The 26,522-nt window shown below is 51.9% G+C and overlaps 3 protein-coding genes across 14 annotated transcripts in view; 1 reads left to right on the top strand and 2 right to left on the bottom strand.

Annotated features, from left to right (window-relative positions):
* Positions 1-259: 259 nt before the first annotated feature.
* Positions 260-16,057, bottom strand: PPP1R32 (protein phosphatase 1 regulatory subunit 32). Of its 5 annotated transcripts, none has more exons than XM_043516632.1 (14): positions 13,530-16,057; positions 9,079-9,228; positions 8,252-8,369; positions 7,655-7,808; positions 6,105-6,233; positions 5,695-5,758; positions 4,022-4,125; positions 3,397-3,456; positions 2,901-2,987; positions 2,573-2,704; positions 2,390-2,484; positions 1,901-2,065; positions 1,723-1,806; positions 262-1,263 (listed from the first exon to the last, which is right to left on the bottom strand). In XM_043516632.1, the coding sequence occupies exons 2-14, from the start codon at positions 9,182-9,184 to the stop codon at positions 1,140-1,142; spliced, it is 1,422 nt and encodes a 473-aa protein (XP_043372567.1). In that variant the 5' UTR covers positions 9,185-9,228; positions 13,530-16,057; the 3' UTR covers positions 262-1,139. The 5 variants fall into 5 exon arrangements, with proteins under 5 accessions (XP_043372569.1, XP_043372567.1, XP_043372568.1 ...); XM_043516633.1 differs by lacking the exon at positions 13,530-16,057 and adding an exon at positions 9,345-10,545; XM_043516634.1 differs by lacking the exon at positions 3,397-3,456 and having other exon boundaries at positions 260-1,263.
* Positions 16,058-16,194: 137 nt separating this feature from the next.
* SDHAF2 (succinate dehydrogenase complex assembly factor 2) lies at positions 16,195-18,964 on the bottom strand. The gene is given in 5 exon segments (XM_038405042.1): positions 16,195-16,642; positions 17,365-17,474; positions 18,537-18,661; positions 18,663-18,761; positions 18,935-18,964. Coding segments are annotated over 5 exon segments (495 nt in total). The 3' UTR covers positions 16,195-16,511.
* Positions 18,945-26,522, top strand: part of CPSF7 (cleavage and polyadenylation specific factor 7) — a 29,245-nt gene continuing 21,667 nt past the window's right edge. For 3 of the 8 annotated variants that reach the window (XM_038405301.2, XM_038405300.2, XM_038405302.2), the window contains exons 1-2: positions 18,946-19,090; positions 19,437-19,550. In XM_038405301.2, coding sequence (XP_038261229.1) covers positions 19,004-19,090; positions 19,437-19,550 — 201 coding nt within the window. In that variant the 5' untranslated portion in view covers positions 18,946-19,003. Of the gene's footprint in view, positions 19,142-19,436; positions 19,551-23,872; positions 23,907-26,522 lie in introns of those variants that run through there. The other 5 variants (XM_043516629.1, XM_038405303.2, XM_038405307.2 and 2 more) reach the window with 5 other exon arrangements.

The following is a 26,522-nucleotide window of genomic DNA, read 5'->3' as shown; positions in this document are numbered from 1 at the left end:
ATGCATGAGTGGGATGGCATTTCCATCGTGCTGGGGCACCTGAGCCAGGCAGCATCACCACACAGCCGCCTCCATCATCACAAACACCACTGCGAATGAGCTGTGAAAGAGAAACAGCCAGGCAGAGCGGGGATTCCACCAGGCAAACCCAGAGTTACTCAGCTGGAGTCAGTGCAGGGCCCTGGATTAAGGTCTGGAGAGCAGCCGTTGAGTGAAGACTCCTCCGAGCAGGCGGAGGGCAGGGGGATGTTACAGTGTGACCTAGCCTTACTGGTTCCGAGCGTGCATCTGCAGGGCAGGTTCAGTCCCCCATCTCCAGAGCTCAGCAGCCTCCGCTGGATCTTGGGTGGCCTTAGCAATAGGGCTACATTTGAAGAACAAACCACCAGATCCTCCACTGCTGTAAATGAGCCTTGTTCCATTGATGGTAATGATTTAATGGTCAAATCGAGGCAACCCTGGTGCCGGTGAAAGCTACAAGTCCCCCAGGCCCGGTGAGAACAGCTCTAGGCTCCATGGTAACAGCCCCAAGGCCCTGCAGGGACAGTGCCAGGCCCTGCAGAGACCCTGTGGTGAGCTGGGGTAGCCCAGATGGCTGCAGCACATGTCTAATGGTTAACTCCATTCACTGCTGTACATATAGGGCCCAGCTTCCCTTCTCGAGTCAAAGGGCCTGATCCTGTGTGGTGCCAGGTACCCTCCTCTCCAACTGCTCAGTGCTACGTGGGATGGGCCCGAATGCCAGGAGAATGGAACTGCAGGGCCCAGGAATGCCCTGGCACCTCTCATCCCCAGCCAGAGCAGGCAAGGTGCTGAGGAGGGGCTGCGCTCCCCTTTCTGCCAGGAGGCACCAGCTGATCCTTCAGATGCAAAGACTCCATCTGGCTCCCATGGAAGCACATGAGTGTCACCACCCGTGGGATGAGAGCTGGGATCAGCTCGCACAGCAGAGGGCTCCCCTACGAAAACAGCAGGGGACAGGGGTGGAAGGGCATACTGGGGTTCCCGGGGAAGAGGAGAAGGAGAAGTTTATGGGAGCCATGGGGAAGAAGAGGAGAGGTCTATGGCATCTAAGGGGAGGAGGGCTGGCAACTAGGCCAATGAGAACTAATGAGACTTCACTGGATGGTGATTTCTCTTTACATCATTGGAAAAGTAAAGCCCTTTGGGAGATGCTGAAGCCCCTGCCTTGTCAGGGGTGACCAGCCCCGGAGTTCCTGCGTCGCCAGGGGAGACCAGCTCCTGCAGGGTGGAGGCAAAGATCTGGAAGAAAGCAAAGAAAAGGCAAAGCAGTCCTTGAAATCTGGCGAAGTGGGGGGAGGGACCCCAAGAGGGGAATGGAGAAGGTGGAGTGGCCCTGCGGAACCCATATCACCACTTATAACTCTGGGGAAAGGACAGGGATGAGGATTGGCAGCCATCATGCTCCCCACTCTTCATAAGGGCCTGGGACTCCCTTCCCAGAGTCCCCTGAAAGGAAATGCCAGGAGCTGTGCCCTGGAGGAAGCCCTCGCTGTGGAGCAGAAAGCCTGACCCAGGCCCAGCAGATCCTGACACCTGTTCTCATCAGCTCCAGCACCAGGGCCAAGTGCTCACAGCTGACTGGCCAGGTCTCTGATGGGTGCGTGCCCTGGTGCTCCACTGCATAGCTGGGGGGCAGCGCAATCCCAACCCCCCTGCCCTGGGAGGTGCCCAGCGAGCTCACGCAGGCCCCTTACCTACTCAGGTACGGTGGTTTGGTAGAAAGCAGAGAAGCAGCTGTTGTGAGGGGTGTCGCGATAGAACGGGTCCACCGTTGTGATCGTCCTGGGAGCAGAGGGGGAGAGCATCACAGAGGGATGAGGAGGGGCAGGAGGGCGTCGGGGAAGGGTGGAGGGCAGTGGGAACCGGCCAGCCTCACCGGCCGACATGGGAGTGGACCCGTCTCAGGGTCTCCATGGCATTGGGGTCCGTGCCCAGTTCAGTTATGTGGTTGTTGGTGGCGAAGCCACCCGGCTGTTGGGGCTGGATCCCTCCACAGGTCCATCCTTCGCGGTCCACCCCCTTGAGGGTGTTGTCATAAAACCTGCCAGAGGGGAGGAAACAGAGTCAAAGAGTGCTGCATCCTGCTGGGTCTGTCAGGTGCTCAGCCCCCTCCCCACAGGCCGGGCGACCCCCTTCCCTTTCCCCGCCCACACACACCTGGGCAGGGTACCCCCACTCAGACCAAGAGAGACACAGGGCATGCACATGAAGAGAGGGGAGAGCGCTGGGGGAGGCAGGGTAGAGCTCCCCCAGGGGCAGGGTGGGCTGGAGGAGGCAGGGTAGAGCTCCCCCAGGGGCAGGGTGGGCTGGGGGAGGCAGGGTAGAGCTCCCCCAGGGGCAGGCGGTGGCAGTATTTCAGACTCACTTGGAGTTGTAGCTGCTCAGGTACTTGTTGGGCAAGTCTGGGTCGTAGGGGGGCGTCACATACTTCTTGTTGTTGATGCTGAATCCGGAGAGTTCCTGTGGGAGGGACACAGGGCTGAGCTGGCTAGGCCTGAGGGGACCTGCGGGACCCTGAGCAGGCAGCACAGACCGTGCTCACACTCACCTTGTTCCCCATGTACTCCCGGCCCAGCAGGTTGGTCTGGGTCTGCAGGGGCCTCTGGAGCCCTCGGAACTGAGTGTGGCTCAGGGGCCCTGACCCCTCGGCCCCAGGCTGGGGTGCTGCGTGTGGCGGGCCCTGGGGGGCAGGAGGAGACCAGGTGAATGGGGGGACAGTCACAGACGGGGAGGGAGCAGACAGAGAGGCCAGCACACAGACAGGTTACAAGTGGAGAGGAGGATGCAGGCAGACAGGGAGGACTGAAGGCAGGATGGGGGGTGCCAGTGGAATGGAGAGGGCAGGCAAGTTGGAGGAGGGGAGACGGGTCGCTCACCATGGCACTGAGGCCGTTGTCTTTGTCCCGGCTGAATCCCGTCTCTCGCTCGGAGCCCTTCGACAGCACGGGCAGGAACTCGTTGCCCTGACAGGAGAGGAACAAAGTGATGCAGCCTGGGGCAAAGTGTCACCTCCCCCATCCCAAGGACTTTGTAGCCACCCAGTTCACCTGCAGAGGCGGAGCAGGGCAGAGGGCATCACAGCCCAGCCTCTGTGGGATCACAGGCCCTGATCGCACTGGAAGCCACCCAAGCACCGGGGCTTGGCCACTTATTACAGGACCCTGGGAGAGCGCACTCCAAATGGCTTCCCTAGCATGGAGCTATAGCCCAGAAAACACCCTAATTCTGCCCTCCCCACTTAGTCTCTAGGTGACTCCCCCACTCTGCCCATCCTGCCCCCCATGTATGGGTGACCCTCCCACCCTTTAGCCTACCCTTTGCCATCCTCCCTCTGCTCCTCCTTCTCTCCCCCCTTCCCCCGGCCCCTCTTACATGGGGGAGAGTGCTGGGCAGGAAGTCCGTCTTGGTGATGCTGATGCCAGGCTGGCTCCTCTGCAAGGGAGATGCTGGGCAGTGAGGTCCCGTCCCCATGCAGGATGAGCCTGGGATTCCACTGACAGGCTGGGCCAGGCCTGGCCAACTCCTCCCCTTGGGATCTAAGGGGGATCCCTTGAGATCTTACTAAGGAATCTGCTGGTGTATGGGACTGGCCCATGACATGGGGACCTCAGGCTGGTAGGGATGAGGCCAGGCTGTGGGCGACCTCCCCCATGTAGCTGATCTGTGTGTGTTGTGTGTGTGTGTGTAAGTGGGGGGAAGGTGTTTGGGACGCTGGGCCCCAAACAGCTTTGGCATGTGTTCCAGGGCAGCCGTGATGGGGCACAGGATCCTTCAGCCTCACCCCTGCTGCCGCTCAGAGACGGTTCTGAACAAAACGGGCCGGGGGAAGAGAAACCCACTGGAGTGGCTGGGAAACCAGGGGATGGGGGGGTGGCAAGCTGCACAGGGTCCTGGGTAAGTCTGGGCATGCACAGCTGGGTCACCCCCAGGTCCAAAGGGGGCGCTGTGCTCCATTCAGAGATGACCACCGGGGAGTGGGCCAGGGCCCAGCACCTACTGGCTCTCTCAGAGGAGGTGGCAGGACGGCAATGGGGTTCTGCTGTGTGCCCTCAGTGAAACCCGTCTCCTCCTTGGCTCCTATCGTCTTCCTCTGTAGGAAATCTGTAACGGGAGACGAGGCGGGGGAGTACACGGTAATCCACATTCCCAACACTGGGCAACAACCAACATATCTAAGCCACCTAAAGTCATGTAACGCCGCACCTCGGGGTTTGAACCTCTGACCTCTGGCTCTAAAACCACCAGCCTCTCCGGCCAGAGCAGAAAGATCAGCTCCGTTAATGAAGGATGGAGCTGGCTCATCAACCTCCATTTGGTCTAGCCACTAGAGGGAGACAGGGCACCCCACAGGGCAAGCCCGGCTTGCGTCTGCATTAGCCTCATGCTTAACTGGGCTGCTGATTGAATGCAAAATGAGGCGCACACGGGAGCTGAGAGCACCACAGAGGAAACGATTGCTGGACAAGCCAATGGATTTAGATAAGCTGGGCTGTGACAACTGTGGGACCAGCCCAAACAGGCGTGGGAGGAAAGATCTTGAGGTGGCCCATAGGTAGCTAAGATCACAGGGCGGGCCCCGGGCTGTTCGGGAGAAACAGCGAGTGAGCTGGGCTTGGGCCGTGGCATAGCAGTGCAAGTGGATAGGGGGCTGCATGTGGAACCCTGCCTCTGACGCTCCTGGCCTGAAGGGTGACCTCAGCGTAGGTGGCTGCATGGAGGCGAGAGCGATCATAAGGACAAAGAATCATGCCAATGACAGGAGTGAGGTTGTGCAGCCAGCATGGTCTGCACAGGAGACAGGAACTGGGAACCCCAGAATGGCTCATGACCAGGGGACAATTCAGAGAGCTCCCCATGCTCCCCCCACCCTGGGAACCCTACACCCCTTACCGTTCCCAGAGAGTTCTAGCCAGTAGAAAGCATGGTTCACCTAGGGTTCCCTTCATGATAGGGGTTCCAGTAACACCCCCTCTCTACTTCCCCAGGGTCAGTCAGCTCGTCAGCAGGGAGACCCCACCCTTTAAGGCTAGAGGGACAGGGGGTTGTGTTCCCAGGCAGAGGACAGAGAGGGCAGCCGGGTGAGGATAGCATCTTGTACATAGCGCTTTCCATCCAACTGACCATAAAGGGGTTTCCAGTAAGACTAGGGATCATTTCCCCACCACTGCAATGCAGCCACCTTTGAACTGGAATGTGCTTACCAGCTCACAGTGACATGACACAATGACTAGGACAGGCAGGGGAAACAAATAGCACAGCCAATTGAAACTGCTGGGGGAATTTAGGGAGGCAGAAGATAAGCACCTGAACTGGAGTTTGACTGGGAAACCGTTTAAAAGTCCTGCTCTTAGCAAAAGTTCCAGGGGATCTTAAATAACCACAAGTAGTCAGGACCTCGGCTTCCTGTCTCAGCCAAGAGACAGCATCCTCCAGCAGTGCAATGCCCCCTGCCCCTAGGATGCCCCCTGGCCCCAGGATGGCTCATTACAGAATACCCGGTGTGCCTTTCCAAGCCATGGCTAGGCCCAGTGCTGCTTAGACAAGGAGGGGATGGCTGGGAATTGGAAGGGTACAGGTATTGCTCCTATGAGTTAGCCTATGGCAGAGGCCTGGTTGGCTGCCCCAGGACATGGCTCAGGAGGGTGCAAGGGGCTCCAGGAAGGACCGTACCTGGCTGGCCGGGAATGTCGAAGCGAAACTTGGAGTTATACTCTGTGGACATGTACAGAGAGTCCTGCAAGGAGCAGGAGAGAGCGAGTGAACCGGGGGGAAAACAGTCTTGCACCCAGCCTGCCAGTAGACCCCTACCCAGCTCCCCAGCTTAGTACCCATCCTGCCAGAGGACCCCCACCCAGGGCTCAAACACACCCTGCCAGAAGACCCTCACCCACCTCCCCTGGCAGGAGCCCTCCAGTCTGGTGCCAGGGTATCTCCCCTTCACTCCAGCACGCAGACACACCAGGCTTCCCCTTGCTTTGCTGCAATGCCTAGAACAAATGTCTGGTGGCTCCCCTTTCCATCTCCTTTGCTCTGGTGCCGGCAGTGGATCAAGGCCCAGGGAGAGCCGGTGCTGCACTTACGTGTCTGGCGTTCTCCCCCTGGACGGAGCCTTTCTCCTGTGGCTTGTGCAGGATGGGGAGCTGTCTGGGCTCCAGCCCTGTGATGGCTCGTGGCCCCTGGTCCCGCGTATCGAAGTGGACTTTCTTAGCCTGCAGAGTGAGCCCCTCTGGTGAGTCCAGTGGCACCAAAGCGCTAGGTCCCCACTCAGCCAGGATGGGCAAGGCTGCACAGGGCACTGCTGAGCCTCTATATCCCCACAGGGGGCGATCAGAGCCAAGGGATGGTTTATATAGACCTTTGCTGCAGGAGGTGAAGGGGAGCGTCCAAGGAGGGGAGGAACATTGCAGACCTCTATACGTGTGTTAAATCAGCACTTCCAGATGCTGACTGCCTCTGGATGCCCCCAGCTGCATTACAAGCCCCCACATCCTACCACTGCTCCCAGCTCTAAGGGGGAGAGGGCAGGGCAGACTCCATGCCCATTCAGTCCTTGGACTCTCTGCTGAAGCTGCTAACCCAACCCAGCTGTGCGGGCGCTGCATGTATCAGGGCCACCTGTCCAATTCAGACTGAGACCTCACCGCAAACTCCTCATTTCACACAGACCACCAAGCAGTCAGTGGGTAACCCCACCTCTGGGGTCACATCATGCCAATGGCACCCACCCCCTGATGGAGCCCACGCTGAGGAGCAGACCACAGCACTTTCTAGACTTGTGGACACTCATGAACACTGTCAGGTTATTTATATTCCCATCCGAACAGAACCAATGTGTGCTATTGTTTATTATTCATGTTGTAGTAGCATGTAGGAACTGCAGTCACTGACTAGGCCCCGTGGGTGCATCTACACTGCATTGTAAACCTGGGTCTGCGGGACCCAGGCTTATGGACTCTGTTTCCAAGCCTACACTGGACTGCCCACACTGTATTGTAAATCTGAGCTTACAAGTGCTGGACCAGGGTCTCACAGCTGTGCTAACATGTCCATACTCCACTATGCAGACCTCCTGACTCGGGTCTGCAGCTTAAGTTGTGTCCACACTGCAAAATGCCAGCGCTTGGCGCCAAGTCAAAGTCTAGCAGTGTCCTATGACCTGGCTCTTGGGGTGCTTGCTGACCTGAGTCAAACCGATGCGTGTGTGGATGGAAGGGGGAATTGGGTTCAAACCTGAGTCAGAACCTGGGCTTTGCATGCAGTGTAGACATACCCAGAAGTGCTAGGTGCTGTACAGACACAAAATCAGGATGAGCTCTGTCCCAAAGACCTGATGATCTAAGACAAGAGACAACAGATGGATACAACCAAACCTAATTTTGTAAGTTCCATTTTCCTTGTTGCACGTAGTTAATAAAATAAAAGGGTCACATTTTGTATAGTTATTAAAGGGTTAGGCCCTCTCTGTCCCCAGCCCTACAATCTAGCACTAGCTCTGGGATGGAACGTACCAACTACACAATCCCCTAGCCACAATGTCACCAGGCTGCATTCCCAATGGCAAACCCATGGCAGACAGGGTCTTGATCCATGAGCTGGCCAGGCACAGAGTCGGGGCTTACTGGACACTTACGGCTTTGGTGGTAGGGAAGGAAATAGGCTTGTCTCGAACAAACCCGCTCCCCGGCTGGTAGACACTCCAGGGCAAGGGGTACTTGCCATCAGGCAGCTGGAGGGGTCGGAAATGCTTGGTGGTCACCGTGTTGTAGTTATCTTGGAGGAGCTGTCTGGAGCAGGAGAAAGAGAACAAGTGTGGGATAATGATAGCTAGGTCTTCTGTAGATCTCACAGTGCTCTAGAAATGATGTCAGGGTCATTACAGATGGGGAAACTGAGGCACAGGCAGGGGAACTGACTTGCCCAAGGTGGCAAACCAGGCCTGGGACAAATGGGACAGATGAACCCAGCTCTCCAGAGGCCCAGGCAAGTGCTCCATCCGCTAGGCCACACTGCAGGACAGATCCCAGCTCTGCACGGATACACCCACCTCCCCAGGGGATGAGAGGGGAGTAGTGAGAGAGACCCGCCAACCTGGGATACACTCCTTGGGCTGTCCTGTTGGGATGAACGCCCCAGGGTGGGAGAGGGATCTATAGTTCATGGGACGGTCCCCACCCTGCACACAATCCCAGCTGTAACCAGGCCCCTCATCTCCACAAGGACAGCCTACCCCACGACTGGATTATCCACTTCATCCAGGCTGGCCTTGTAAGAGACGACAGGCCGGTAATTGGATTTGTACCCAGATCCAGAGTGGTGGCCAACACGAGGATGGAACCTCTCCTGCCCTGCCAAACAGAGCAGGGGAATCGCAGATATCAGCCACACAGGCAATGTGGGGGCCCACAGAGAGAGAGACACTTGCTCAGAGAGGGAGACACTTCCTGATCCTCTAATACTGTTAGAGCCTTTGAAAGAACTTGCTCTTCCAGGACGATCCCCAAGCTCCAAATTGCAATGGCGCCTCAGCAGTTGGCATCACCAGGGATTAAACTCAGGAGACTGAGCTGAAGGAGCAGGTCCATTAGACTGGCACCAGGGCAGGACTCATACATGGCTATACAGGCTCTGGCCACCAGAGGGGACCAGAGAGCACAGATAGTCAGTTCAAGATAATGTGGCTGTGCATGAGACAGGGACAGGGCCAAGCCTGGTGGGGAGCTGTGAGGGAGATTCAGTCCTTAGTGCGTTAGTGCTGGGGACACAGGGGCCTTGCTAGGGAAGCTGCCCTGGGCCTTGGCCCTGCTGGGACACTGAGGCTGGGGTCAGGCCAGCAGTGTATTGTGGATAAGTAGAGCACAGTGGGAGGGAAGCGCTGTTGACTGGCTCCCTGAGCGCACTGGGTCAGTGGCTCCCCAAGGGGTGAGGCAGGGAAGGCCATTCACATGGCCTGCTGGGGCACCAGCTCCAGAGCTGGCATGGGCTTCACCATTCCCTCCCCTGATCCTTCATGGCCACACATGCCCCATTAGGCACCACTTACTGTGGGGCCCTTACCATAAGCTGTGCCGTAGCTGGTGGCGTAGAACTTCAGAGGGTCCACGCTCCCACCAGCGCTCGTCCTCACATAGGGTGAGACGCCACCTAGGGGGAGGCGCCCCATGGCAGAGGGAGAGCTGGATCTCCAAGGGGCAGGGTGCCCAGTGGCTATAGAGACAGAGGACGTGGTACAGCTGAGCATGGGGACAAGAAGATCGCCACCCACCCTGCCTGGCTCAACTGCTCCTCCAGTGTTTCCCTGGTGATGGAGTGTGAGGTCATACATGTGGCACTGTAATGTCAGAGCAGGGGCAAAGACAAAGCCCAGCTCTGAGCCCATTGCCCTTCCAGGGTAGCAAGCCAGTGGATCCTAGAGCCAGGGGCAGGAAAGGACCACAGAGGCCTGGATCTCCTGGGAACGGGAAGGGCCCAGAGCCCTGAGACCCAGCATCACAGTTCTGAAGCCAGCTGATCCTGCCAGGGCCTGGAAGTGACAGGGAACCGTGCTGAGCCCAGGGGCTATGGGACACTTTCTTGGAAACCCTGGGGCAGCGAGTCACTGTGTTACCTGCCTGCCTCAGTGAAGGAAACTTTTGGTGGTAGCTGGGTGTCCTGACCCCGCCAGCCCTTCAGCCATTCAAGGACTCTCCCAGCCACTCAAGCACTCTCCTTGGGCTGTGCTAGCCCCTACTTTGCCTTGAAGGGCAACACTTGGTGCACCACAAACTCCTCAAAATCATCCCCCCATAGTGTCCAGCCCCTGACACTGAACCCTCACAGTAACTACTATGTTCTCTACTCTCAAGGGAATAATACACCCACCAACTTGTTTGTCAATCGAGTATCCGTTCCAGTATAACAACACAGCACTGGCGTCTCTTTACAGGGACAACCAATCAGAGTTTATTAACAAAGGTTAAGATTTAAGAGCTACCGAGCAAGGGTAGTAAGAGCAGCCGGTTACACATAAAACCAAAGGTTCAACATGTGTCTTAGAGTCTAAACAACTTTTAACAGGTGAAAATCTCATCTAAGGCAACCTCCCAGCATCACTAGCCCAGGAGGCAACTTTCATTAATGGGAAAAGTGCTGATCTTTTGCTGCCTCACTGAAGGTGTCCTTTTGCCTTTCCCTTATGCCCCCACAAAGTTCATTGTCTTTCCACCTCCCAGGCAGGACAGCCCTTGCAGTCTAGTCTACAGTGTCTTCCCATCCTCCTGGGTATGTCGTAGACAGATTTGGCTTAATTTACATGATACAGAGACATATCTTTTCTCCTGTCTGGCAGAAACCTGTGGGTCAGCTCTGCCTGGTTACAGACTTAAAGACATAGTGCCAGTATGCACACATCACTTTTAAATGATATCTTCAGTGTTAGGATGTAGATATTCAGGCCTGTCTGTAAAGACCTATACTCTAAGAATTTAGGTGTATTCTTATCACTTAGCTAGTTATAGAGGTATAAAAGAAAGAATCAAAATCACTGTCTGCAAGTGTAAGGTCCTTCTCTTACTGTGACAGTCTGAGGCCCTGTGCTTAGGCTAGGGCCTTTGGCTAAGCAGCAGAGGCAGCCATAAGCTGGGAAGCGACCGGTTACATCCTCACATTCCAAACTAGTCACATTGAAATAAGTTGCTATTGGGCTGTTAGGAACACACTCCTATCCTGATAATGCCTATCGCCTCCAGAGAAAGGGAAGTGCCTAGAAGATGTAAAAGGAAACTTAGTTTGATAACATCCTGTCTGGCAAGAACTCACCTATCAATAGCTGGGATGTGAAATCCTCATTTCTTTGTTCTGTCACTGTAGTCCCCATTTCCTATTGTTTGTCTGTCTGGTTCTGTGATTGTTTCTGTCTGCTGTATAATTAATTTTGCTGGGTGTAAACTAATTAAGGTGGTGGGATATAATTGGTTACATAATTATGTTACACTATGTTAGGATTCAGAGTAGCAGCCATGTTAGTCTGTATTCACAAAAAGAAAAGGAGTACTTGTGGCACCTTAGAGACTAACAAATTTATTAGAGCATAAGCTTTTGTGAGCTACAGCTCACTTCATCGAATGAGCTGTAGTTCATGAAAGCTTATGCTCTAATAAATTTGTTAGTCTCTAAGGTGCCACAAGTACTCCTTTTCTTTTTATGTTAGGATTGGTTAGTTAAATTTCAGGAAAATGATTGGTTAAAGTATAGCTAAGCAAAACTCAAGTTTTACTATATAGTCTGCAGGTTTCAGAGTAGCAGCCATATTAGTCTGTATTCGCAAAAAGAAAAGAAGTTCTTGTGGCACCTTAGAGACTAACAAATTTATTTGAGCATAAGCTGTAGCTCACGAAAGCTTATGCTCAAATAAATTTGTTAGTCTCTAAGGTGCCACAAGTAATCCTTTTCTTTATATAGTTTGCAGTTTGTTAATCAGGAAGTGTGTGTGTGGATGGGGAGGGGGAATGGGAATAGGAGTGGGGAAATTGGAATCATGTTTGGTTAAGGGCAGGAATGGGAACAGGGACACAGGTGTAAGGCTCTGTGGTGTCAGAGCTGGGAAAGGGGGTACTAAGGAAGGAAACTGGAATCATGCTTGCTGGAAGCTCACCCCAATAAACATTGAATTGTTTGCACCTTTGGACTTTGGATATTGTTGCTCTCTGTTCAGGCGAGAAGGACCAGGGAAGTAAGTGGGTGAAGGAATAAACCCCCTAACACTCAGTACATACATTTCACAATGGTATTAGTGACCAGTGTGATGTCAGCTTTCATTTGATACCTTACACTACGCTATTTCTGGATAAATACCATGACAACTTGGTGCTAGGTGTAGTGAGTTTGTCAGTCCTGTTAGATGTTGCTGTTAGAGGACAGGGAACCCTTTGTCAGTTGGCACTGAGGGGTTCAGAGGGTTACATACTAACAGTGTCACCCAGAGAGTTACCAGGTGAAAGCCCTACAGGGGATTTTTCTTTCCCTCCTCTCCCCCACAGGCTCCTCTTTCGGCTTCTCTTCCCCCCTCCATGAGCCCTTCTGCTCTGGTTCCCCAGCACAGAATTCCCTGCACCTGTTGGTGGAGCTCCCCAAGCCTGGCTATCCATCCCATCTCTGCGGTTTTACCCAGTGCAGGCTAGGGATTAGCAAGAGGCTCTGTCTCTACAGAGAGGACGATTTGGCCCTGCTGACTGGAGTGTGCAGACAGTTCAGGAACTTACTGGAGAGGGTCGGGTCCAGCACAGCTAGAGGGTCAGATGGCAGGAGCACATGTGGATCCCCCACACCCATAAAGAAGTGGCACATGCTGAGCATCTTCTTGCTGTGCTCTGCCCGAGGAGCTATCCTTATGGACACTAGACTCACCAGAGAAGGCTCCTCCAAGCTACTTCATGGCACCTAGCCTTCCTGCTGCTGCCTGAGCATCTCAGGGGCTTGTACCCACTTCTGAGTTTCAGGGGTCAGCGCAGGAATAAGGTGTGTTGGTACTTTTCCAGGCTAGGCCCACAACCCAAGCTCCACCCCTTCACTCATGACACAGGCAGGAGGCACTACCCACACTAGGTTATGAAATTCCCCATCATTATTCTTTGTATTATTGTAGTGTCTAGGAACCCCAGTAATGGACCAGGACCCTATTGTGCTAGGTGCTATACAAACCGAACAAAAAGACCTGCCCCAAAGAGCTGGCAATCATCTGATCCTCCCTCCTCTTTCTCATTTCCTTTGCTCAACAGTGAAGGAATCGGCAATGTTGACACCCATCACATTGTTAGGCTTTAGAGTTAACTGGTGTAAACGAATGGGGGTATTGCCCCTTTTCAGAAGCATCATTCATTCCAGGCTGGCTGCAGGCTGAGGCCGAGGCCCTTAGAGGGGCTACATCACAAAGGTTTTGTACAAAATCAAGGGTTGAAACTTCTTCCCTGTTCAGCGATAGGGTAGATTGCAGAGCAAGAGAGGCAGATCCCAGGGGAGAGCCCTAGGCCAGTTTGGGCCCTGCCACACCACTGAACCCAGCCCAGCTCCAGCACATGGAAGAGCCCCTGCTCTTCCACCGTCAGCCAAGTCCAGTGGCCATAAAAAGGACACTGGCTGGCGCACCAGAAGGAATTCAGGGTCTTTCACCTCCACTGGCTCCCATCTGACCCCAGGCTGCACATAGGCAGACCTTGGTAGATAGCTGTTCAGATCCTTGGGGGGAGGGTGGGGGTTTTTTGAGGGGAGGGGTTTGGGGTCTCAATGAGCAATACAAACCCATCATGGCCACTGGCTGTCCCTTCTGTTGGAACGCTCAGCAGAGACACCATGGAGCCAGCCGTCCCCTCTCAGCGCTGAGGGTCAATCCCGCAGGGACAGGCTGAGCCACTCTTATCTGGGCTGGGGACAGAGGGATCACATGGGCAGCTTTCCCCACTTGCTCTGCCACCTCCCAGCTCTGCCACCCTATGCCCTTCTCCCACTGCCCTTTTGGGGTGCTGCCCCCTTACCTGCCCCAGGCGAGGCTCTGGCAAGATCCTGGCAGGCACTGGGCAGGGTTAGGAGTTCGCTGGAGGAATGTGCAGGCCTGCCCAGTCACAACTGGTATCCTAGTGACCAGCGCATAGCAACCGGCGGGAGAAACAGGACAGCTTCCAGCAGGAAGGAGCTGAGGCCCAGGGGGATCTCAAAGCAATTTACAAGCACTCACAATGCGGGCCAACATCCCAGAACAGGGCTGCAAGGATTTCCAGCCCTGCTGCCTGATCACAGCGCAGGCTGTTAAGGCCCACCCAGCCCAGATGCTCCTGAGCCACACAGAGGGCACTACACAGGCACAGGTGCCCAGAGTACACAAGCACCCGCTGCACACATGTCCCAGCATTACCAGAGGCACGGAGAGCAGCCAGTGTGGTTGTGGCCAAAGCAAGAGACGACTGCATTAGGCAGACAGAAAGCAAGGGGCGAGGAGATACAGCCACAGGATGTTTGGCTGAGAGCAAGCGGTGGAGGGATTGGCCAGGTCATCAGGTAGCAAACCCAGGGGAGCCTTCACCTTGCTTAGCTCCCAGCCCTTCAGCATTCAGGAGGCAGCAACACCACATGGTCATTCCTTGGTACTTCAGCTGAGGTTAATCTCCCTTGATCCTGGTACGGCTCCTGCTTAGTCTCAAAGACACTGAGCTGGGAATCTTTCCCAAGAGCTTCAAGGGAACAGATCAGTTGCTATGTGTCCCTGCTCCACCCTTCCTACCAGCCACAAGTCCTGTCTTCTGCCCACTTCTCTGCCCTGCAATGAAATGACAGGACCCATCCCCCTCCCTATAGCAATGAGATCCCTAAAAACCTACTGTTTCCAGCTATCCAGAGTCAGCCCCCACCTCTTCCCTTCACCACCCCAGGGCTCTGAAAGCGTGGCCAGCACCTTAAGTCTCCCCACTGCCGAGGCTGCTCTCAGAAAAGGAGGATGAGAGAAGAAAAGGAGAAAGGAGGAATGAAGGCCTGGCCACTGTAGCTAAGGCCCTGCATAAATTGCAGGGTGTTTGTCATGGCTCAATGTTTGAATTTCACGGGACAGGCATGACTGCCAAGTCTCCCCTTTCCCTGCCCCAAACTGCTGCAATTTTCCCCATGGGACAGTGGAAGCAGGCATCCAGGCTTCCACCTCCCACCTGAAGCCACAGCTACTCATGGGGGTAGGCGACAGGTCAGTCCTACCCTGGGGAGCAAGGTAGGGTGGTGGGCCGGTGCAGCTGTTTCACCACATAGCACCAGCTGTCCAAGCCCATCTCGGTCCAGGCTGCAGCTGCTGCTCCCTGCCTTGCTGGTGGGGAGAAGGGGACGGCGTCAACAACACGTTGTGATTAGGAGCCCTGGGCTCTCTCAACCTACAGCAGTCCCTCGCAGGCCCAGGGAAACACTGCAGGAGCTGAGACTAGCATCTGCACTTGGCACACAACAAAGTGCATAAGGGGGCCCTGCCCTGGCAAAGAGGTGGAGGTGAGTATGGAATCCATCTTTTCACCCCACTCCCACACGCACCATCTCATGCACCCAGTGGCAGATCCTAGGCTCAGCCCTTGCCATGCCTCCCCTGGGCCTGCTGCTGGGCCAAGACTCCTAACTGCAGCATTGTCAGCACTGCCCCCCTCTCCCTGATGGTCAGGCGGGCAGCTGTAATGACAGCTTGGGCTGGATGGACAGTGTCATTTGGTGAAACCAGCCCAGCCTGCATCCGTTACTGTGAGTTGTTTCATCCCCAGTTCAGTCTCCCCCCTCTATTGGAAAAATCACAATACTGGGCTAATTTCAATGCAGTCCCTGAAACCTTGATTTAACATGGTCTTACCAATAACACAAGAGAGAGATGGCAGCCTGGCCAAGTGCATCCTGAGACCCCTCCTCCTCCTTTCCAGCTCCTTTCCTCCCCTTTCGGGGGAGGGATAGCTCAGTGGTTTGAGCATTGGCCTGCTAAACCCAGGGTTGTGGGTTCAATCCTTGAGGGGGCCATTTAGGGTTACTGGGCCAAAAATTGGGGATTGGTCCTGCAATGAGCAGTTAGACTAGATGACCTCCTGAGGTCCCTTCCAACCCTGATATTCTATGGTACAAACTCATCAAACCCACTCCTAGCATCTTTCCCACCGCAGCAATTGCTGTAGGGATGCAATCTGAACAACAGCAGGAGGGGAGAAGCTAAGAGACACTCTGTCTAGAATGGCAGCTCTTTGGGGCAGGAACTGCCCACTTGGTCTGTTTTTGCACAACGGGGGCCTGGAGCATGATTGCAATTCCTAGGTGCTTCTGCAACAAAAAATAATCGCACAGGATTCACTGTTGGAAAAGGTTGGAGTGTACTCAGTTTAAGCAAACCATTTTCAGCCTGCGGGGTTGGTTGGGCACATAATCAGTTGTCACATGGGATTGAGCATTGCTGTTCTCTTCCTGGAGCAAGTGTTTTTAAACAGGAGGCTGGGGAAGAGTGAGTGGTGGATACCCTTCCTGCTGAGCAGGTCTATCTTCTCCCCCCCGCCTCACCCTTTACACTGAATTTACCCATTGGTGGGCCCTGGCCACAAGGATTTACAAGGAATGGTTAATGGAGAAGCTGTAGCATCAGAGAGGCCTCCACAGTCAAACAAGAGGAATTTCACAAGGAATCAAAGCACACTGTCATAATGCTATCACCTTCTATTTCTCTCGCACCAAGATGCTCTACAAGCTATATACATACAGTGCTACTGAAATGCAGCCACTTCTGAGGTGGATTGCTGCACCCGTACAACAGTGGGACAAATCCACATAGAAATTCCTACAGCCAGGGATAGTGCTTGAAACTTTATTGGTGGGGTTTGGAAACCTGGGTAGAAGCAACCACCAGGTGGAGGATTCCAGGAGCCAGGACTGCAGCATTGCAGGCTGCCAAATAGGTCTAGGCACCTCAGCCTCTGTTGCCAGGGATGAGAAGATGATCCTGGAGCAGACAGGATGCCTCAGCGTGAGGGCTCGAAGAGGTACTCCAGGTCTGGCTGTCGCAGCCTCTGCTCCTTGTTCTTGTTCTTGGTAAACTCTCTCAGTATCACCATGACATCATTCTCAAACACCTCTGGAGTGGGTTTTGCTTCTTCAGGGAGAAAGGACACAGGTTGAGACACAGCACTCCCAACCCCCTTTCTCAGAGTCACCAGCTTCACATCCTTGTGTAGCCAATCAGGAGTCACACTGAACCCCATCTCATATCCCTCTAAAGTTGTAGCGCCTCTTTCAAGTCTGCTTCACTAAATACCATGGGAACTCAGGTCAGGGCAGCATCCTCCTAGTGAGACCCATCTCAGCTGTCAGCAAACAGCTCTATGATATAGAGGGAGTAAAACCCTACCTCCATTCAATTAGTGCAGCACAGGGGAATTCCTTCCTGCCCCCAGTTTATGATCATCTTGTGCCTTGAAGCATGAGGATTGGAAGCCACGGACATTTTCTGAGCAAGAGTCACTGCAGTTGCTATTCTGATCCCTATACTGTACATTGCTGCGTGTGAAGCCCAGGTGAGCTGAGACACACTCATCACCCCAGAAAGCTTCCTGCTCCATCTCATCATAGGAGACAGGGCCCAGGGACCAGATATAATACCTAGCTCTAGTAGACTTTACAAAGGTCAGTATCATCACCTTATTTTGTGGATAGGAAAACTGAGGCATGGGGAAGGGGAAGTGATTTGTCCAAAGTCACCCAGCAGACCTGTGGCAGATCTGGGAATAGAGCCCAGGTCTCCTGAGCCCCAGCCCACTAATCTATCCTCTAGGCCACACTGCCTCCCCTGAAGAGTGTCCTGTTGCAATACAGTACCTGTTGCCCAGTAGTAAATATCCCAGTCGTTGCTGGGCTCGTTGATCAGACGGTCATAGAGGTTCAGCTGCCGCTCGGTCATGCTGTTCAGATTCTCCTTTGCAAAGAGGCTAAGTGAGGCGAGAGAGAAACCAGGAAGCATGAGGAACATAGGAACTATCAGGCTCACAGCCAGGGTCCGTCCAGCCCAGCATCCTGTTTGACGCTGGCCAGTGCCAGCAACAGGCAGATGTGGGATAATCTATCCCCAAAGCAGGGCTCATCCAGGTCTCTAGTAGTTAAAGATCAGCTTAACTCTGTAGCTGAGTTTTAATATCCCTATCAACATTGGTTATCCTTAATTATAACTCTGGATATTTTAGTTATGCATAGAAATGTCAGGTCACTTGGGAATCTTACCATGTTCCTGACCTCACCAACTTCTTGTGGCAGGGAGTTCCACAAGCTAATTAGGCACTGTGTGAAAAGGATTCGCCTTTATCATTTCTGAACTTCCCATCCTTCTATTTAATTGACTGTCTTGCTGTGCTTATTATGTGACAGGGAGAACAGAAGCTTCCAACCTTGCTTATCTAGACCAGTCATGGTTTTATCAATTTATGTTCCCTCTTACTGGTCTCCTTTCAGACAATAATCTCAGTCTTTTCTCTCTCTCTTTGGAGGCGTTTTTTCTAGGTCCTTGATCATTCTCAGCCACCTCTTTTTGGCAATACCCTTTTGGAGATGGGGTAACAATACAGCATGCCTTAGCCAGCTGAGGCCGCACTATTGATGTACTTGACAGCATGAGAATATTTTAGCAGCACTGAATTTCACCTGCCATGGTGCTGCCCATTCCCTAAGCTGGGCTCAGGTAGCTGAAGTTCCACGCAGCCCCCTGTAGCCTGACTAATCGCAGTCACTTCGTGTCCTCCGTGTGTTTGCGACCTCGCGCTGCAGATCGCTACTTACACTGAACGGCACGGGACCCGGCACGGAACCCAAAGGCAACCTCGGTTCCCCGCCGTAGGGGAATGGGGAAGCCCGGCAGAGCCAAGGAGGGCCGGGAGAGCTGCTGGGGAGACGGAGACCCTCATGCCCTCCCAAAGAAGGGGGCAGGAAGCGAATCCACCAGGGACGTAGCCAGCCAGAGGGAGACCCCGATCCAGGCATCCCCGCGCGGGACCCCTTACCTGAGCAACAGGCAGTTCTCCAGCATGCCACGCTTCCTGCTCTCGTACAGGAGCCGGGCTCCTCTTGGCCAGCAGGGCTCGCTGGGGCGCTCTTGCCAGGGGGGCAAGGGGATCTCCAGCAGGTCCCTTCCGCGAGTCGGCCGGGGAGCCGCCCCGATAGCCACGCCGGGCGGGGAGCGACCTCGGGCTGGGGGCGCGGAGAGCCCGTCGGGAGAGAGACAGGAGCTGCCGAGAGAGCGGGCGCGTGAGGGGAGCCAGGGCCCCTGCGGGAGGGGATGGGGCTGCCTCCTACGACCTACCCCACCCAGCCCAACCCCCCGCAGGGAGCCGGGTGCCTACCCGGGGCGGGGGTTGAACCCAGGCTCTACCCCTCCCCCGCAGAAACTCGCCCCGCTCACCCAAAGCCCCATCACCGCTGCCGCCGCCATCCCGCTTCCGGGGCCCTGCCGCTCTATTCCGGCCTCTCTATGGTAGCTCCGTTCCCGGCGGGTGGAGGGCGGAAGGGGCGTGGCCTGCGGCGGAAGGGGCGTGGCGTGACGGCGCTGGCTGTGGCGGTGAGCGGTTCGCGCGCTTCGGGCCTGCTCGGGACGCTGGGCCCCTGCGCGGTAACGGGTCGGCGGGGGCCCCCCGGTGACTCGATGCAGCGGGGCCGGCGCGGGGGGGGGCTGGTCGGCTGGGCCCTGAGGCGGGGGGAGCGCTGGATGGGCCCCCGCTCTCCCGGGGGGTTGGGTGAAGCTGGCGGGCAGATCGTGGGGAAGGCGGTAGATCTAAGCGGGGGAGGGGGAGGGGGAGCCGGGTGGGCAGATGTGAGGGAGCCAGGGCGGGTAGGTCGGGGGGGGGTGTAGACTCAGGCCGGGCGCACATGGCCGGCCCGTGATACTGAGCCGCCTCTCCCCGCAGTGCACCGCACCTCCTTCCTTCCTGTGCCCCCGGGCTCTGGCTCCCGCCGCGGCTGGAAATATGTCCGAGGGGGTGGATCTGATCGATATCTACGCCGACGAAGAGTTCAACCAGGTGAGCGGGGAGTGAAAGCCCCACTCCCATCACGGTGGTGGTGGGGGGATTTGCAGAGAGTTGCTGGGAAGTCTCATGGAGTTGGGGGGGCGCTGTTTGGAGAAGGTGAGCCCCTCCTTGCGGAGGATATTAAACGCCTGCGACTCGGAAGCTGTGAAGTAGGCTGCAAGGGACCAGAGGTGGAATCTGGTTCCTACTCGTCTGGTAAAGGCACGTGATGGGGCTTGTGTGCCAGCAAAGGAGCATTATGGTGCTGAAGGGTGGCTCTGAAAATCCCCATAGAGCATGGGAAGCCTGCAAAGATTGGGAGTGTTGTTAAGTCATTATCTGGGTCATGACTGGAATCTGCTGGGATGTTTTTTTTTTTTCAGCTGGAGCAAGTGCTTGTCTGATTACAATCTGTGGGCAATGGGGAGAAAGAAGTGGGCAGTACCTATTGGACTGAAGCGTCCTTTAAGACAGGGAGATCTGTGTTGTTGGAGAAGAGATGGATACAAAAGATTGGGAATTTAGCCATCCTCTTATGCAAAACATGAAGGAAAGAGACAGGAATGAACCAGAAGTGAGCTAGATGGGACAACTACTAGAGATCTCTCTGCAACTGTAGGCACACGAACACAACCTGATTTAGGGTACTCAGGACTTCAGGATGCTGAGCTCTTAAGGAATTGTATCTGCTTGAATAACTGGGTATGATCAGAGAGGTGCCTATATTACAAAGAAATTATCCTGATGATACCAGGAACTGAAAATCTATCCTGGATTTACAAGAAGAAAATTATTGTGACTGTGTGAATAATAAGGTAGCTTATGTAGTAAGGAACGTGAATGCAGTGGTCCAAATGTATTAGATTTCATGGAAGCAAATTTTGGAGAGTTAAGAAATCTGGACAGGTGGGTATAATGGAAGCAAGTTCAGCTCTTTAAAGATGAAAATGCTATGGAAGTGCTAAGTCTGAGATCATGGAAGAAGATTAGAGATTTTTAAACAGGAAACTGCAATCAATCTTGATTACTTTTCAGGAGCAAAATGCAAAGAACAAGAGACTGCCAGTGTGGTCTCATGAGGGGTTGAACAGAAATTTGAAGGCAATAAACTCCTGTTCTGAAAAGGTGGGAGGTTACCAAATGAGACTATACCAGAAGTTGAGCCTTGAGGGAAAAGTTAACACTGGCAAAAAAGAATGTTAACCATGACATGGGTGTTAAGGGAAATGTGAGAGACTTTTACAGCTATCCTGGGAGAAATAGTAGTGCTTGATTGGAAGTAGATGTATTAAATGAGGATGAAATTGAGGATGGTTCTAAATGGGTGACGTCTTGAACGCCTTTTTGAAATTTTACCTTTGAAAGAACGGCATAAAAATTATAAAAAAAGAAAAGGACTACTTGTGCAAGTTGCATCTGATGAAGTTAGCTGTAACGAAAGCTTATGCTCAAATAAATTGGTTAGTCTCTAAGGTGCCACAAGTACTCCTTTCCTTTTTGCGAATACAGACCAACACGGCTGCTACTCTGAAACCTATAAAAGTTATGGTATTTCTGTGCTGTATGACCCCCAATAGCCCGGCTTCATCCCCCACTGAAAGCAGTTTTAACTTTAAAATAACCATTTACCTTTGTTTACAATCCGCTTGGGACTTTCTGATTGACTGAAAGCATCCTAGAGTACAGCATGGTTATCCAAGTCTCACTGGATCCCATGCTATAATGATAGGTCAGAATTACATTCTGGGATGTGGCCATTGAAACAGTTCAATGCAGAAATATGCTTGATTTAGTTTCCTTGCAGTTAACCTTTAACAAGCAAAATCAAGAAAGTAGTTTTGGACAGTTTAGTAGTATGAGAACCGAGTAGTTATTGATAAAGAGTAGGTATGAGAGAACTTGGAAAATACAAACATATGCAGATTAGTCTATCAGGATTACAGGCATTCTAGAGTAAAGGAAAATGACTAACAAATTTCTTGAGTCATTGGCGATTATTTTGAAAAGCCCTGGGGGAGGAGATTGGTAGCACATTTATTTTTCTCCAATCTTCAGAAAAGGGAGAAAGAGTGACCCTGGCAATTACTGTTTGGAAGGTCTATCAGTTCCTAATTAAAATAAAAGTCTGTAAACATCTTGAAGGATAGCAGAGATATGAGCAGTGTAAGCGTCATGGAATTATAAAGGAAAAAAAATCAAGCCCCTCTCATTTGTTGGCTTTCTGTTGTTTTGACTTTAAAGCACTTACTGCGCCAAGGTAATTATCCAGGTTTGGGTTGACTCTGAGTATTTTCACATGGCTTCAGAAGTGACTGGAAAAGCAGAAACCAAGAATGGTAATAAAAGGCAATGCATTGAGTTGGGAGGAAGATGTTTACTGGATGCAGAAAAAAAAGTCTGTATTGGACTTACTGTATTGGTCTTACTCAACATCTTCAGTGGTTCTCTGGAAGTAAACAGCATGATAAAAACATTCACGGATAAAACATCTCCAACATACATGAATAGATGTAGTTTTTAAGTCTAGAAGTGATCATTATGATCCATCTAGTCTAACCACCTGCATAACCAAGGCCATAGAATTTCATTTTCAATGGGAGGAAGAAACCTAGAAAGCAACAGTGCTAAGAGAAAGAGACTATGGCGTGATTTTGGGTAGTTTGCAGTGTTGTAGCTGTGTTGGTCCACAGATCTTGAGAGACAAGGTGGGTGAGATAATGTCTTTTATTGGACTGACTTCTGTTGGCGAAAAAGACAAGTGTTCGCCACTAGGAGACATTACCTCATTCACCTTCTGTCTCTAAGGCTACGTCTACACTAGAAACTTCAAAGCACTTCACTTTGAAGTGTGAGTGTGCGCTCTCCCAGCGCTCCTGGTAATCCACCTCCCAGCACTCGGAGCCTGTCCACACTAGCGCTTTAAAGCACTCAAATTTGCTGCATTCAGGGGGCTGATTTTTCACACCCCTGAGCCAGCAAATTAGAGTGCTATAAAATGTAAGTATAGACAAGCCCTAATAGTGGCTAGTGAGTTGGGGCTTCTGTATCCTGCTGCATGGTGGATCTCAATTCTGTAACAGGACACCCCTACTCCTGGTTCCTGTGATTAGTGTTACATTCTGTGATAAAGTAAAAATTGTACTGCAGCTATTTGTTCACAAAATAAATCCAGAGCACAAGATTGTAATTAAATCTAAAAATGCACCTCTTAATCAATATACTAAAGGGCTCAGTCCTTGCAAGGTTCAAATAGACACGTTTGCGGATTTGAGTTGCAGCAGGGAGATCTTAGCTGCAGAACGTTGTTGCCATGCTTTCCAGGTGGGGATGGGCTGTAAAGTGCTCTCTGTCTTACTGAATGAGGTGACAAAGGCAGTCTTTTACAGCCAGCACATGGCAATGTGGGGAAAGGCCCTGAAAAGTCAGTTCTCTTCATGGCAAAGACAATATTGGGGTGAGATGGAAAAATGAACAAACCTTGGGAAGATCTTTGATCATTTATAGCTGGAGCAGCAGCAAATGGCATAATTAAGGCTTCAGAATTGTTTCCGTTCCAACCCCCTATTTTTATGCACTTGTAACTTTTTGAAACTCACCTTTCAGGCTTGATCTGTGTGCAAAGGTGACTTTGCTGGGGGGTGGAGAAGGAGTTTAAACAGAAACAGTTGAGCAGTTTTTGAGAATGAGTACAAAAATATTTTCCCTGTTAAAATTATTTTAACCTTTTAATCACCTCTGCAACTGGAATAGCTGGGGGCTGAAAATTTGGCTTGGAAATAGCCCTTGCTTTTGAGAAGGGCTTGTGTAGAACCTTAACTGGCATTTCCCAACTTCACATTGTCTAACCTTGCAATCTTGGCACTTTCTTTTGTAAAGAATGCAGTGTATCTTACTGCTCTTTGCTGCAATCTTGAGACACATGTCACAAGATCAGGGCAACTGTATCTGTATTTCCCCTTTGGGGGGCACTCAGTATAATTTGCAGAGCGCCCCGCCTTGCACTGTGATATCCCCAGCAAGCCAGACTGCCTAAGAAGAACAGTGCCTGTGCTCTGCTGTCTCTCCAAAGACCTATGGCCGGTGTATTGCCAGCAGTTATAAGTTACCTTGCAGCTCCTTCTACATTTATTCTTAAAAAGTATTACAGAGAAAACCTATTAAAAGAGTGGGAGTTTGTAAAGGGAGTTTGTATTGTGGTGCTTGTTTGGGGTTTGCTTTTGCTGGGGGGTGTGTGGTCTTTTTGGTGTGGCTTGTGTTTCCCAGATTAACAGGATTTAGGTGGGAAGGAGATGACAGATACAGAGGCAGCTGTGGGAGTGACTCCTGTAGTGAAAGACACATTGAGGATGACTGGATGTGGAAGCTGTGGTATGTACATGATCCTGGAGGGGGGAACCGGTAAGAGTTTTGTCTGCATGAAATGCCGTCTGATAGAGCTGATGGAGGAAAAGATCCGAGGTTTGGAGATGCAGGTGGAAAGTCTGGTTGAGTTTAGGAAGGGGTTTGAGCAGATGATGGAGCAAAGATATGAGGTATCTGAAGAGAAAAGCTCAGACTCACAGATGGAACCAGGGCTGGGGCATTTTGAGAGACTGGAGGAGGAAAGTGGTCAGTGGAAACATGTGACTCAAAGAACCAGGCAGAGAAAAAGACGGGCTAGTGAAGGAGAAATAGAGCTTAGGAACAGGTTTGCAGAGTTGGAAAACGAAGAAGGGGCTCAGCAGGTACTTGTTGAAGGTGGAAGGGTAAGGAAGAAGAGAAGAGAGGCTAGCCCTATAGAAAAAGGGGAAGAGTCAAGGGAGACTACACCAAATATGAGCCCCAGGAGGATACAGGATGGGTTGAAGAAGATTGTAAGGGAAAATAGGAATGGAAAGAACTTGCAGCCAGAGGGAACAGGGGAGACACTGGAGAATAGCACTGTCACCAGGAAAAGGCAGGTCTATGTGATCGGGGACTCTTTATTGAGAAGAATAGACAGGCCTGTAACTAGAGCTGATCCTGAGAATAGAAGGGTGTGCTGTCTTCCGGGTGCTAAGATACGTGATGTAGACCTGAGGTTGAAAAGGATCCTAAAGGGAGCGGGAAAGAATCCCCTAATTATCCTTCATGTGGGAACAACTGATACGGCTAGATTCTCGCTGGAAAGTATTAAGGGAGACTATGCTAGGCTGGGGAAGACGCTTAAGGAAATTGAGGCTCAGGTGATCTTTAGCGGGATCCTTCCTGTTCCTAGAGAAGGGCAACAAAGGTCTGACAAGATTATGACTCAGGTTTCAGAGTAGCAGCCGTGTTAGTCTGTATTCGCAAAAAGAAAAGGAGTACTTGTGGCACCTTAGAGACTAACAAATTTATTAGAGCATAAGCTTTCGTGAGCTACAGCTCACTTCATCGGATGCATTTGGATTATGACTGTCAACAGATGGCTTAGGCAGTGGTGCGATAAGGAGGGCTTTGGGATGTATGACCACTGGGAGGCATTCATGGACAGAGGTCAGTTCTCTCGGGATGGACTTCATCTCAGTAGGGAAGGAAATAGACTTCTAGGATCGAGGCTGGCACAACTGATAAAGAGAGCTTTAAACTAGGAATTGGGGGGAGATGGATGGGAGATGACCAGAAAATCTCCACGCCAGATTTTAGCATTGAGAGGGAAGCAGATGAAGTAAGAATGGATACAGCCGTGGGTAGGAGAATGTATATAAGGAGTGAGGGCGGTGTGGATACTAGTCTAATAGGTTATACTGGATGTAGAATGACTGTGCCTAATAGGGTACAAAATGTGAGCGAGGCCAAACAGCAAAAATTAAGATGTTTGTACACCAATGCGAGGAGTCTAGGTAACAAAATGGAGGAACTAGAGCTACTGGTGCAGGAAGTGAAACCAGGTATCATAGGGATAACAGAAACATGGTGGAATAGTAGTCATGACTGGACTACAGGTATTGAAGGGTATGTGCTCTTTAGGAAAGACAGAAACAAAGGTAAAGGGGGTGAAGTAGCATTGTATATCAATGATGAGGTAGAATGTAAAGAAATAAGAAGCGATGCAATGGATAAGACAGAGTCTGTCTGGGCAAAAATTACATTGGGGAAGAAAACTAGTAAAGCCTCTCCTACGATAGTGCTTGGGGTGTGCTATAGACCTCTGGGATCTAATTTGGATATGGATAGAGCCCTTTTTAATGTCTTTAATCAAGTAAATACTAATGGAAACTGCGTGATCATGGGAGACTTTAACTTCCCAGATATAGACTGGAGGACCAGTGCTAGTAATAATAATAGGGCTCAGATTTTCCTAGATGCGATAGCTGATGGATTCCTTCATCAAGTAGTTGCTGAACCGACTAGAGGGGATGCCATTTTAGATTTAATTTTGGTGAGTAGCGAGGACCTCATAGAAGAAATGGTTGTAGGGGACAATCTTGGCTCAAGTGATCATGAGCTAATTCAGTTCAAACTAAATGGAAGGATTAACAAAAATAAATCTGCAACTAGGGTTTTTGATTTCAAAAGGGCTGACTTTCAAAAATTAAGGAAATTAGTTAGGGAAGTGGATTGGACTGAAGAACTTATGGATCTAAAGGTAGAGGAGGCCTGAGATTACTTTAAATCAAAACTGCAGAAGCTATCGGAAGCCTGTATCCCAAGAAAGGGGAAAAAATTCATAGGAAGGAGTTGTAGACCAAGCTGGATGAGCAAGCATCTTAGAGAGGTGATTAAGAAGAAGCAGAAAGCATACAGGGAGTGGAAGATGGGAGGGATCAGCAAGGAAAGCTACCTAATTGAGGTCAGAAGATGTAGGGATAAAGTGAGAGAGGCTAAAAGTCGAGTAGAGTTGGACCTTGCAAAGGGAATTAAAACCAATAGTAAAGGTTCTATAGCCATATAAATAAGAAGAAAACTAAGAAGGAAGAAGTGGGGCCGCTTAACACTGAGGATGGAGCGGAGGTTAAAGATAATCTAGGCATGGCCCAATATTTA

The sequence above is a fragment of the Dermochelys coriacea genome, chromosome 6 (genome assembly GCF_009764565.3).
Source record: "Dermochelys coriacea isolate rDerCor1 chromosome 6, rDerCor1.pri.v4, whole genome shotgun sequence".
In the NCBI taxonomy this organism is placed as follows: domain Eukaryota; kingdom Metazoa; phylum Chordata; order Testudines; family Dermochelyidae; genus Dermochelys; species Dermochelys coriacea.
This window is presented reverse-complemented; position numbering and strand designations above follow the sequence as displayed.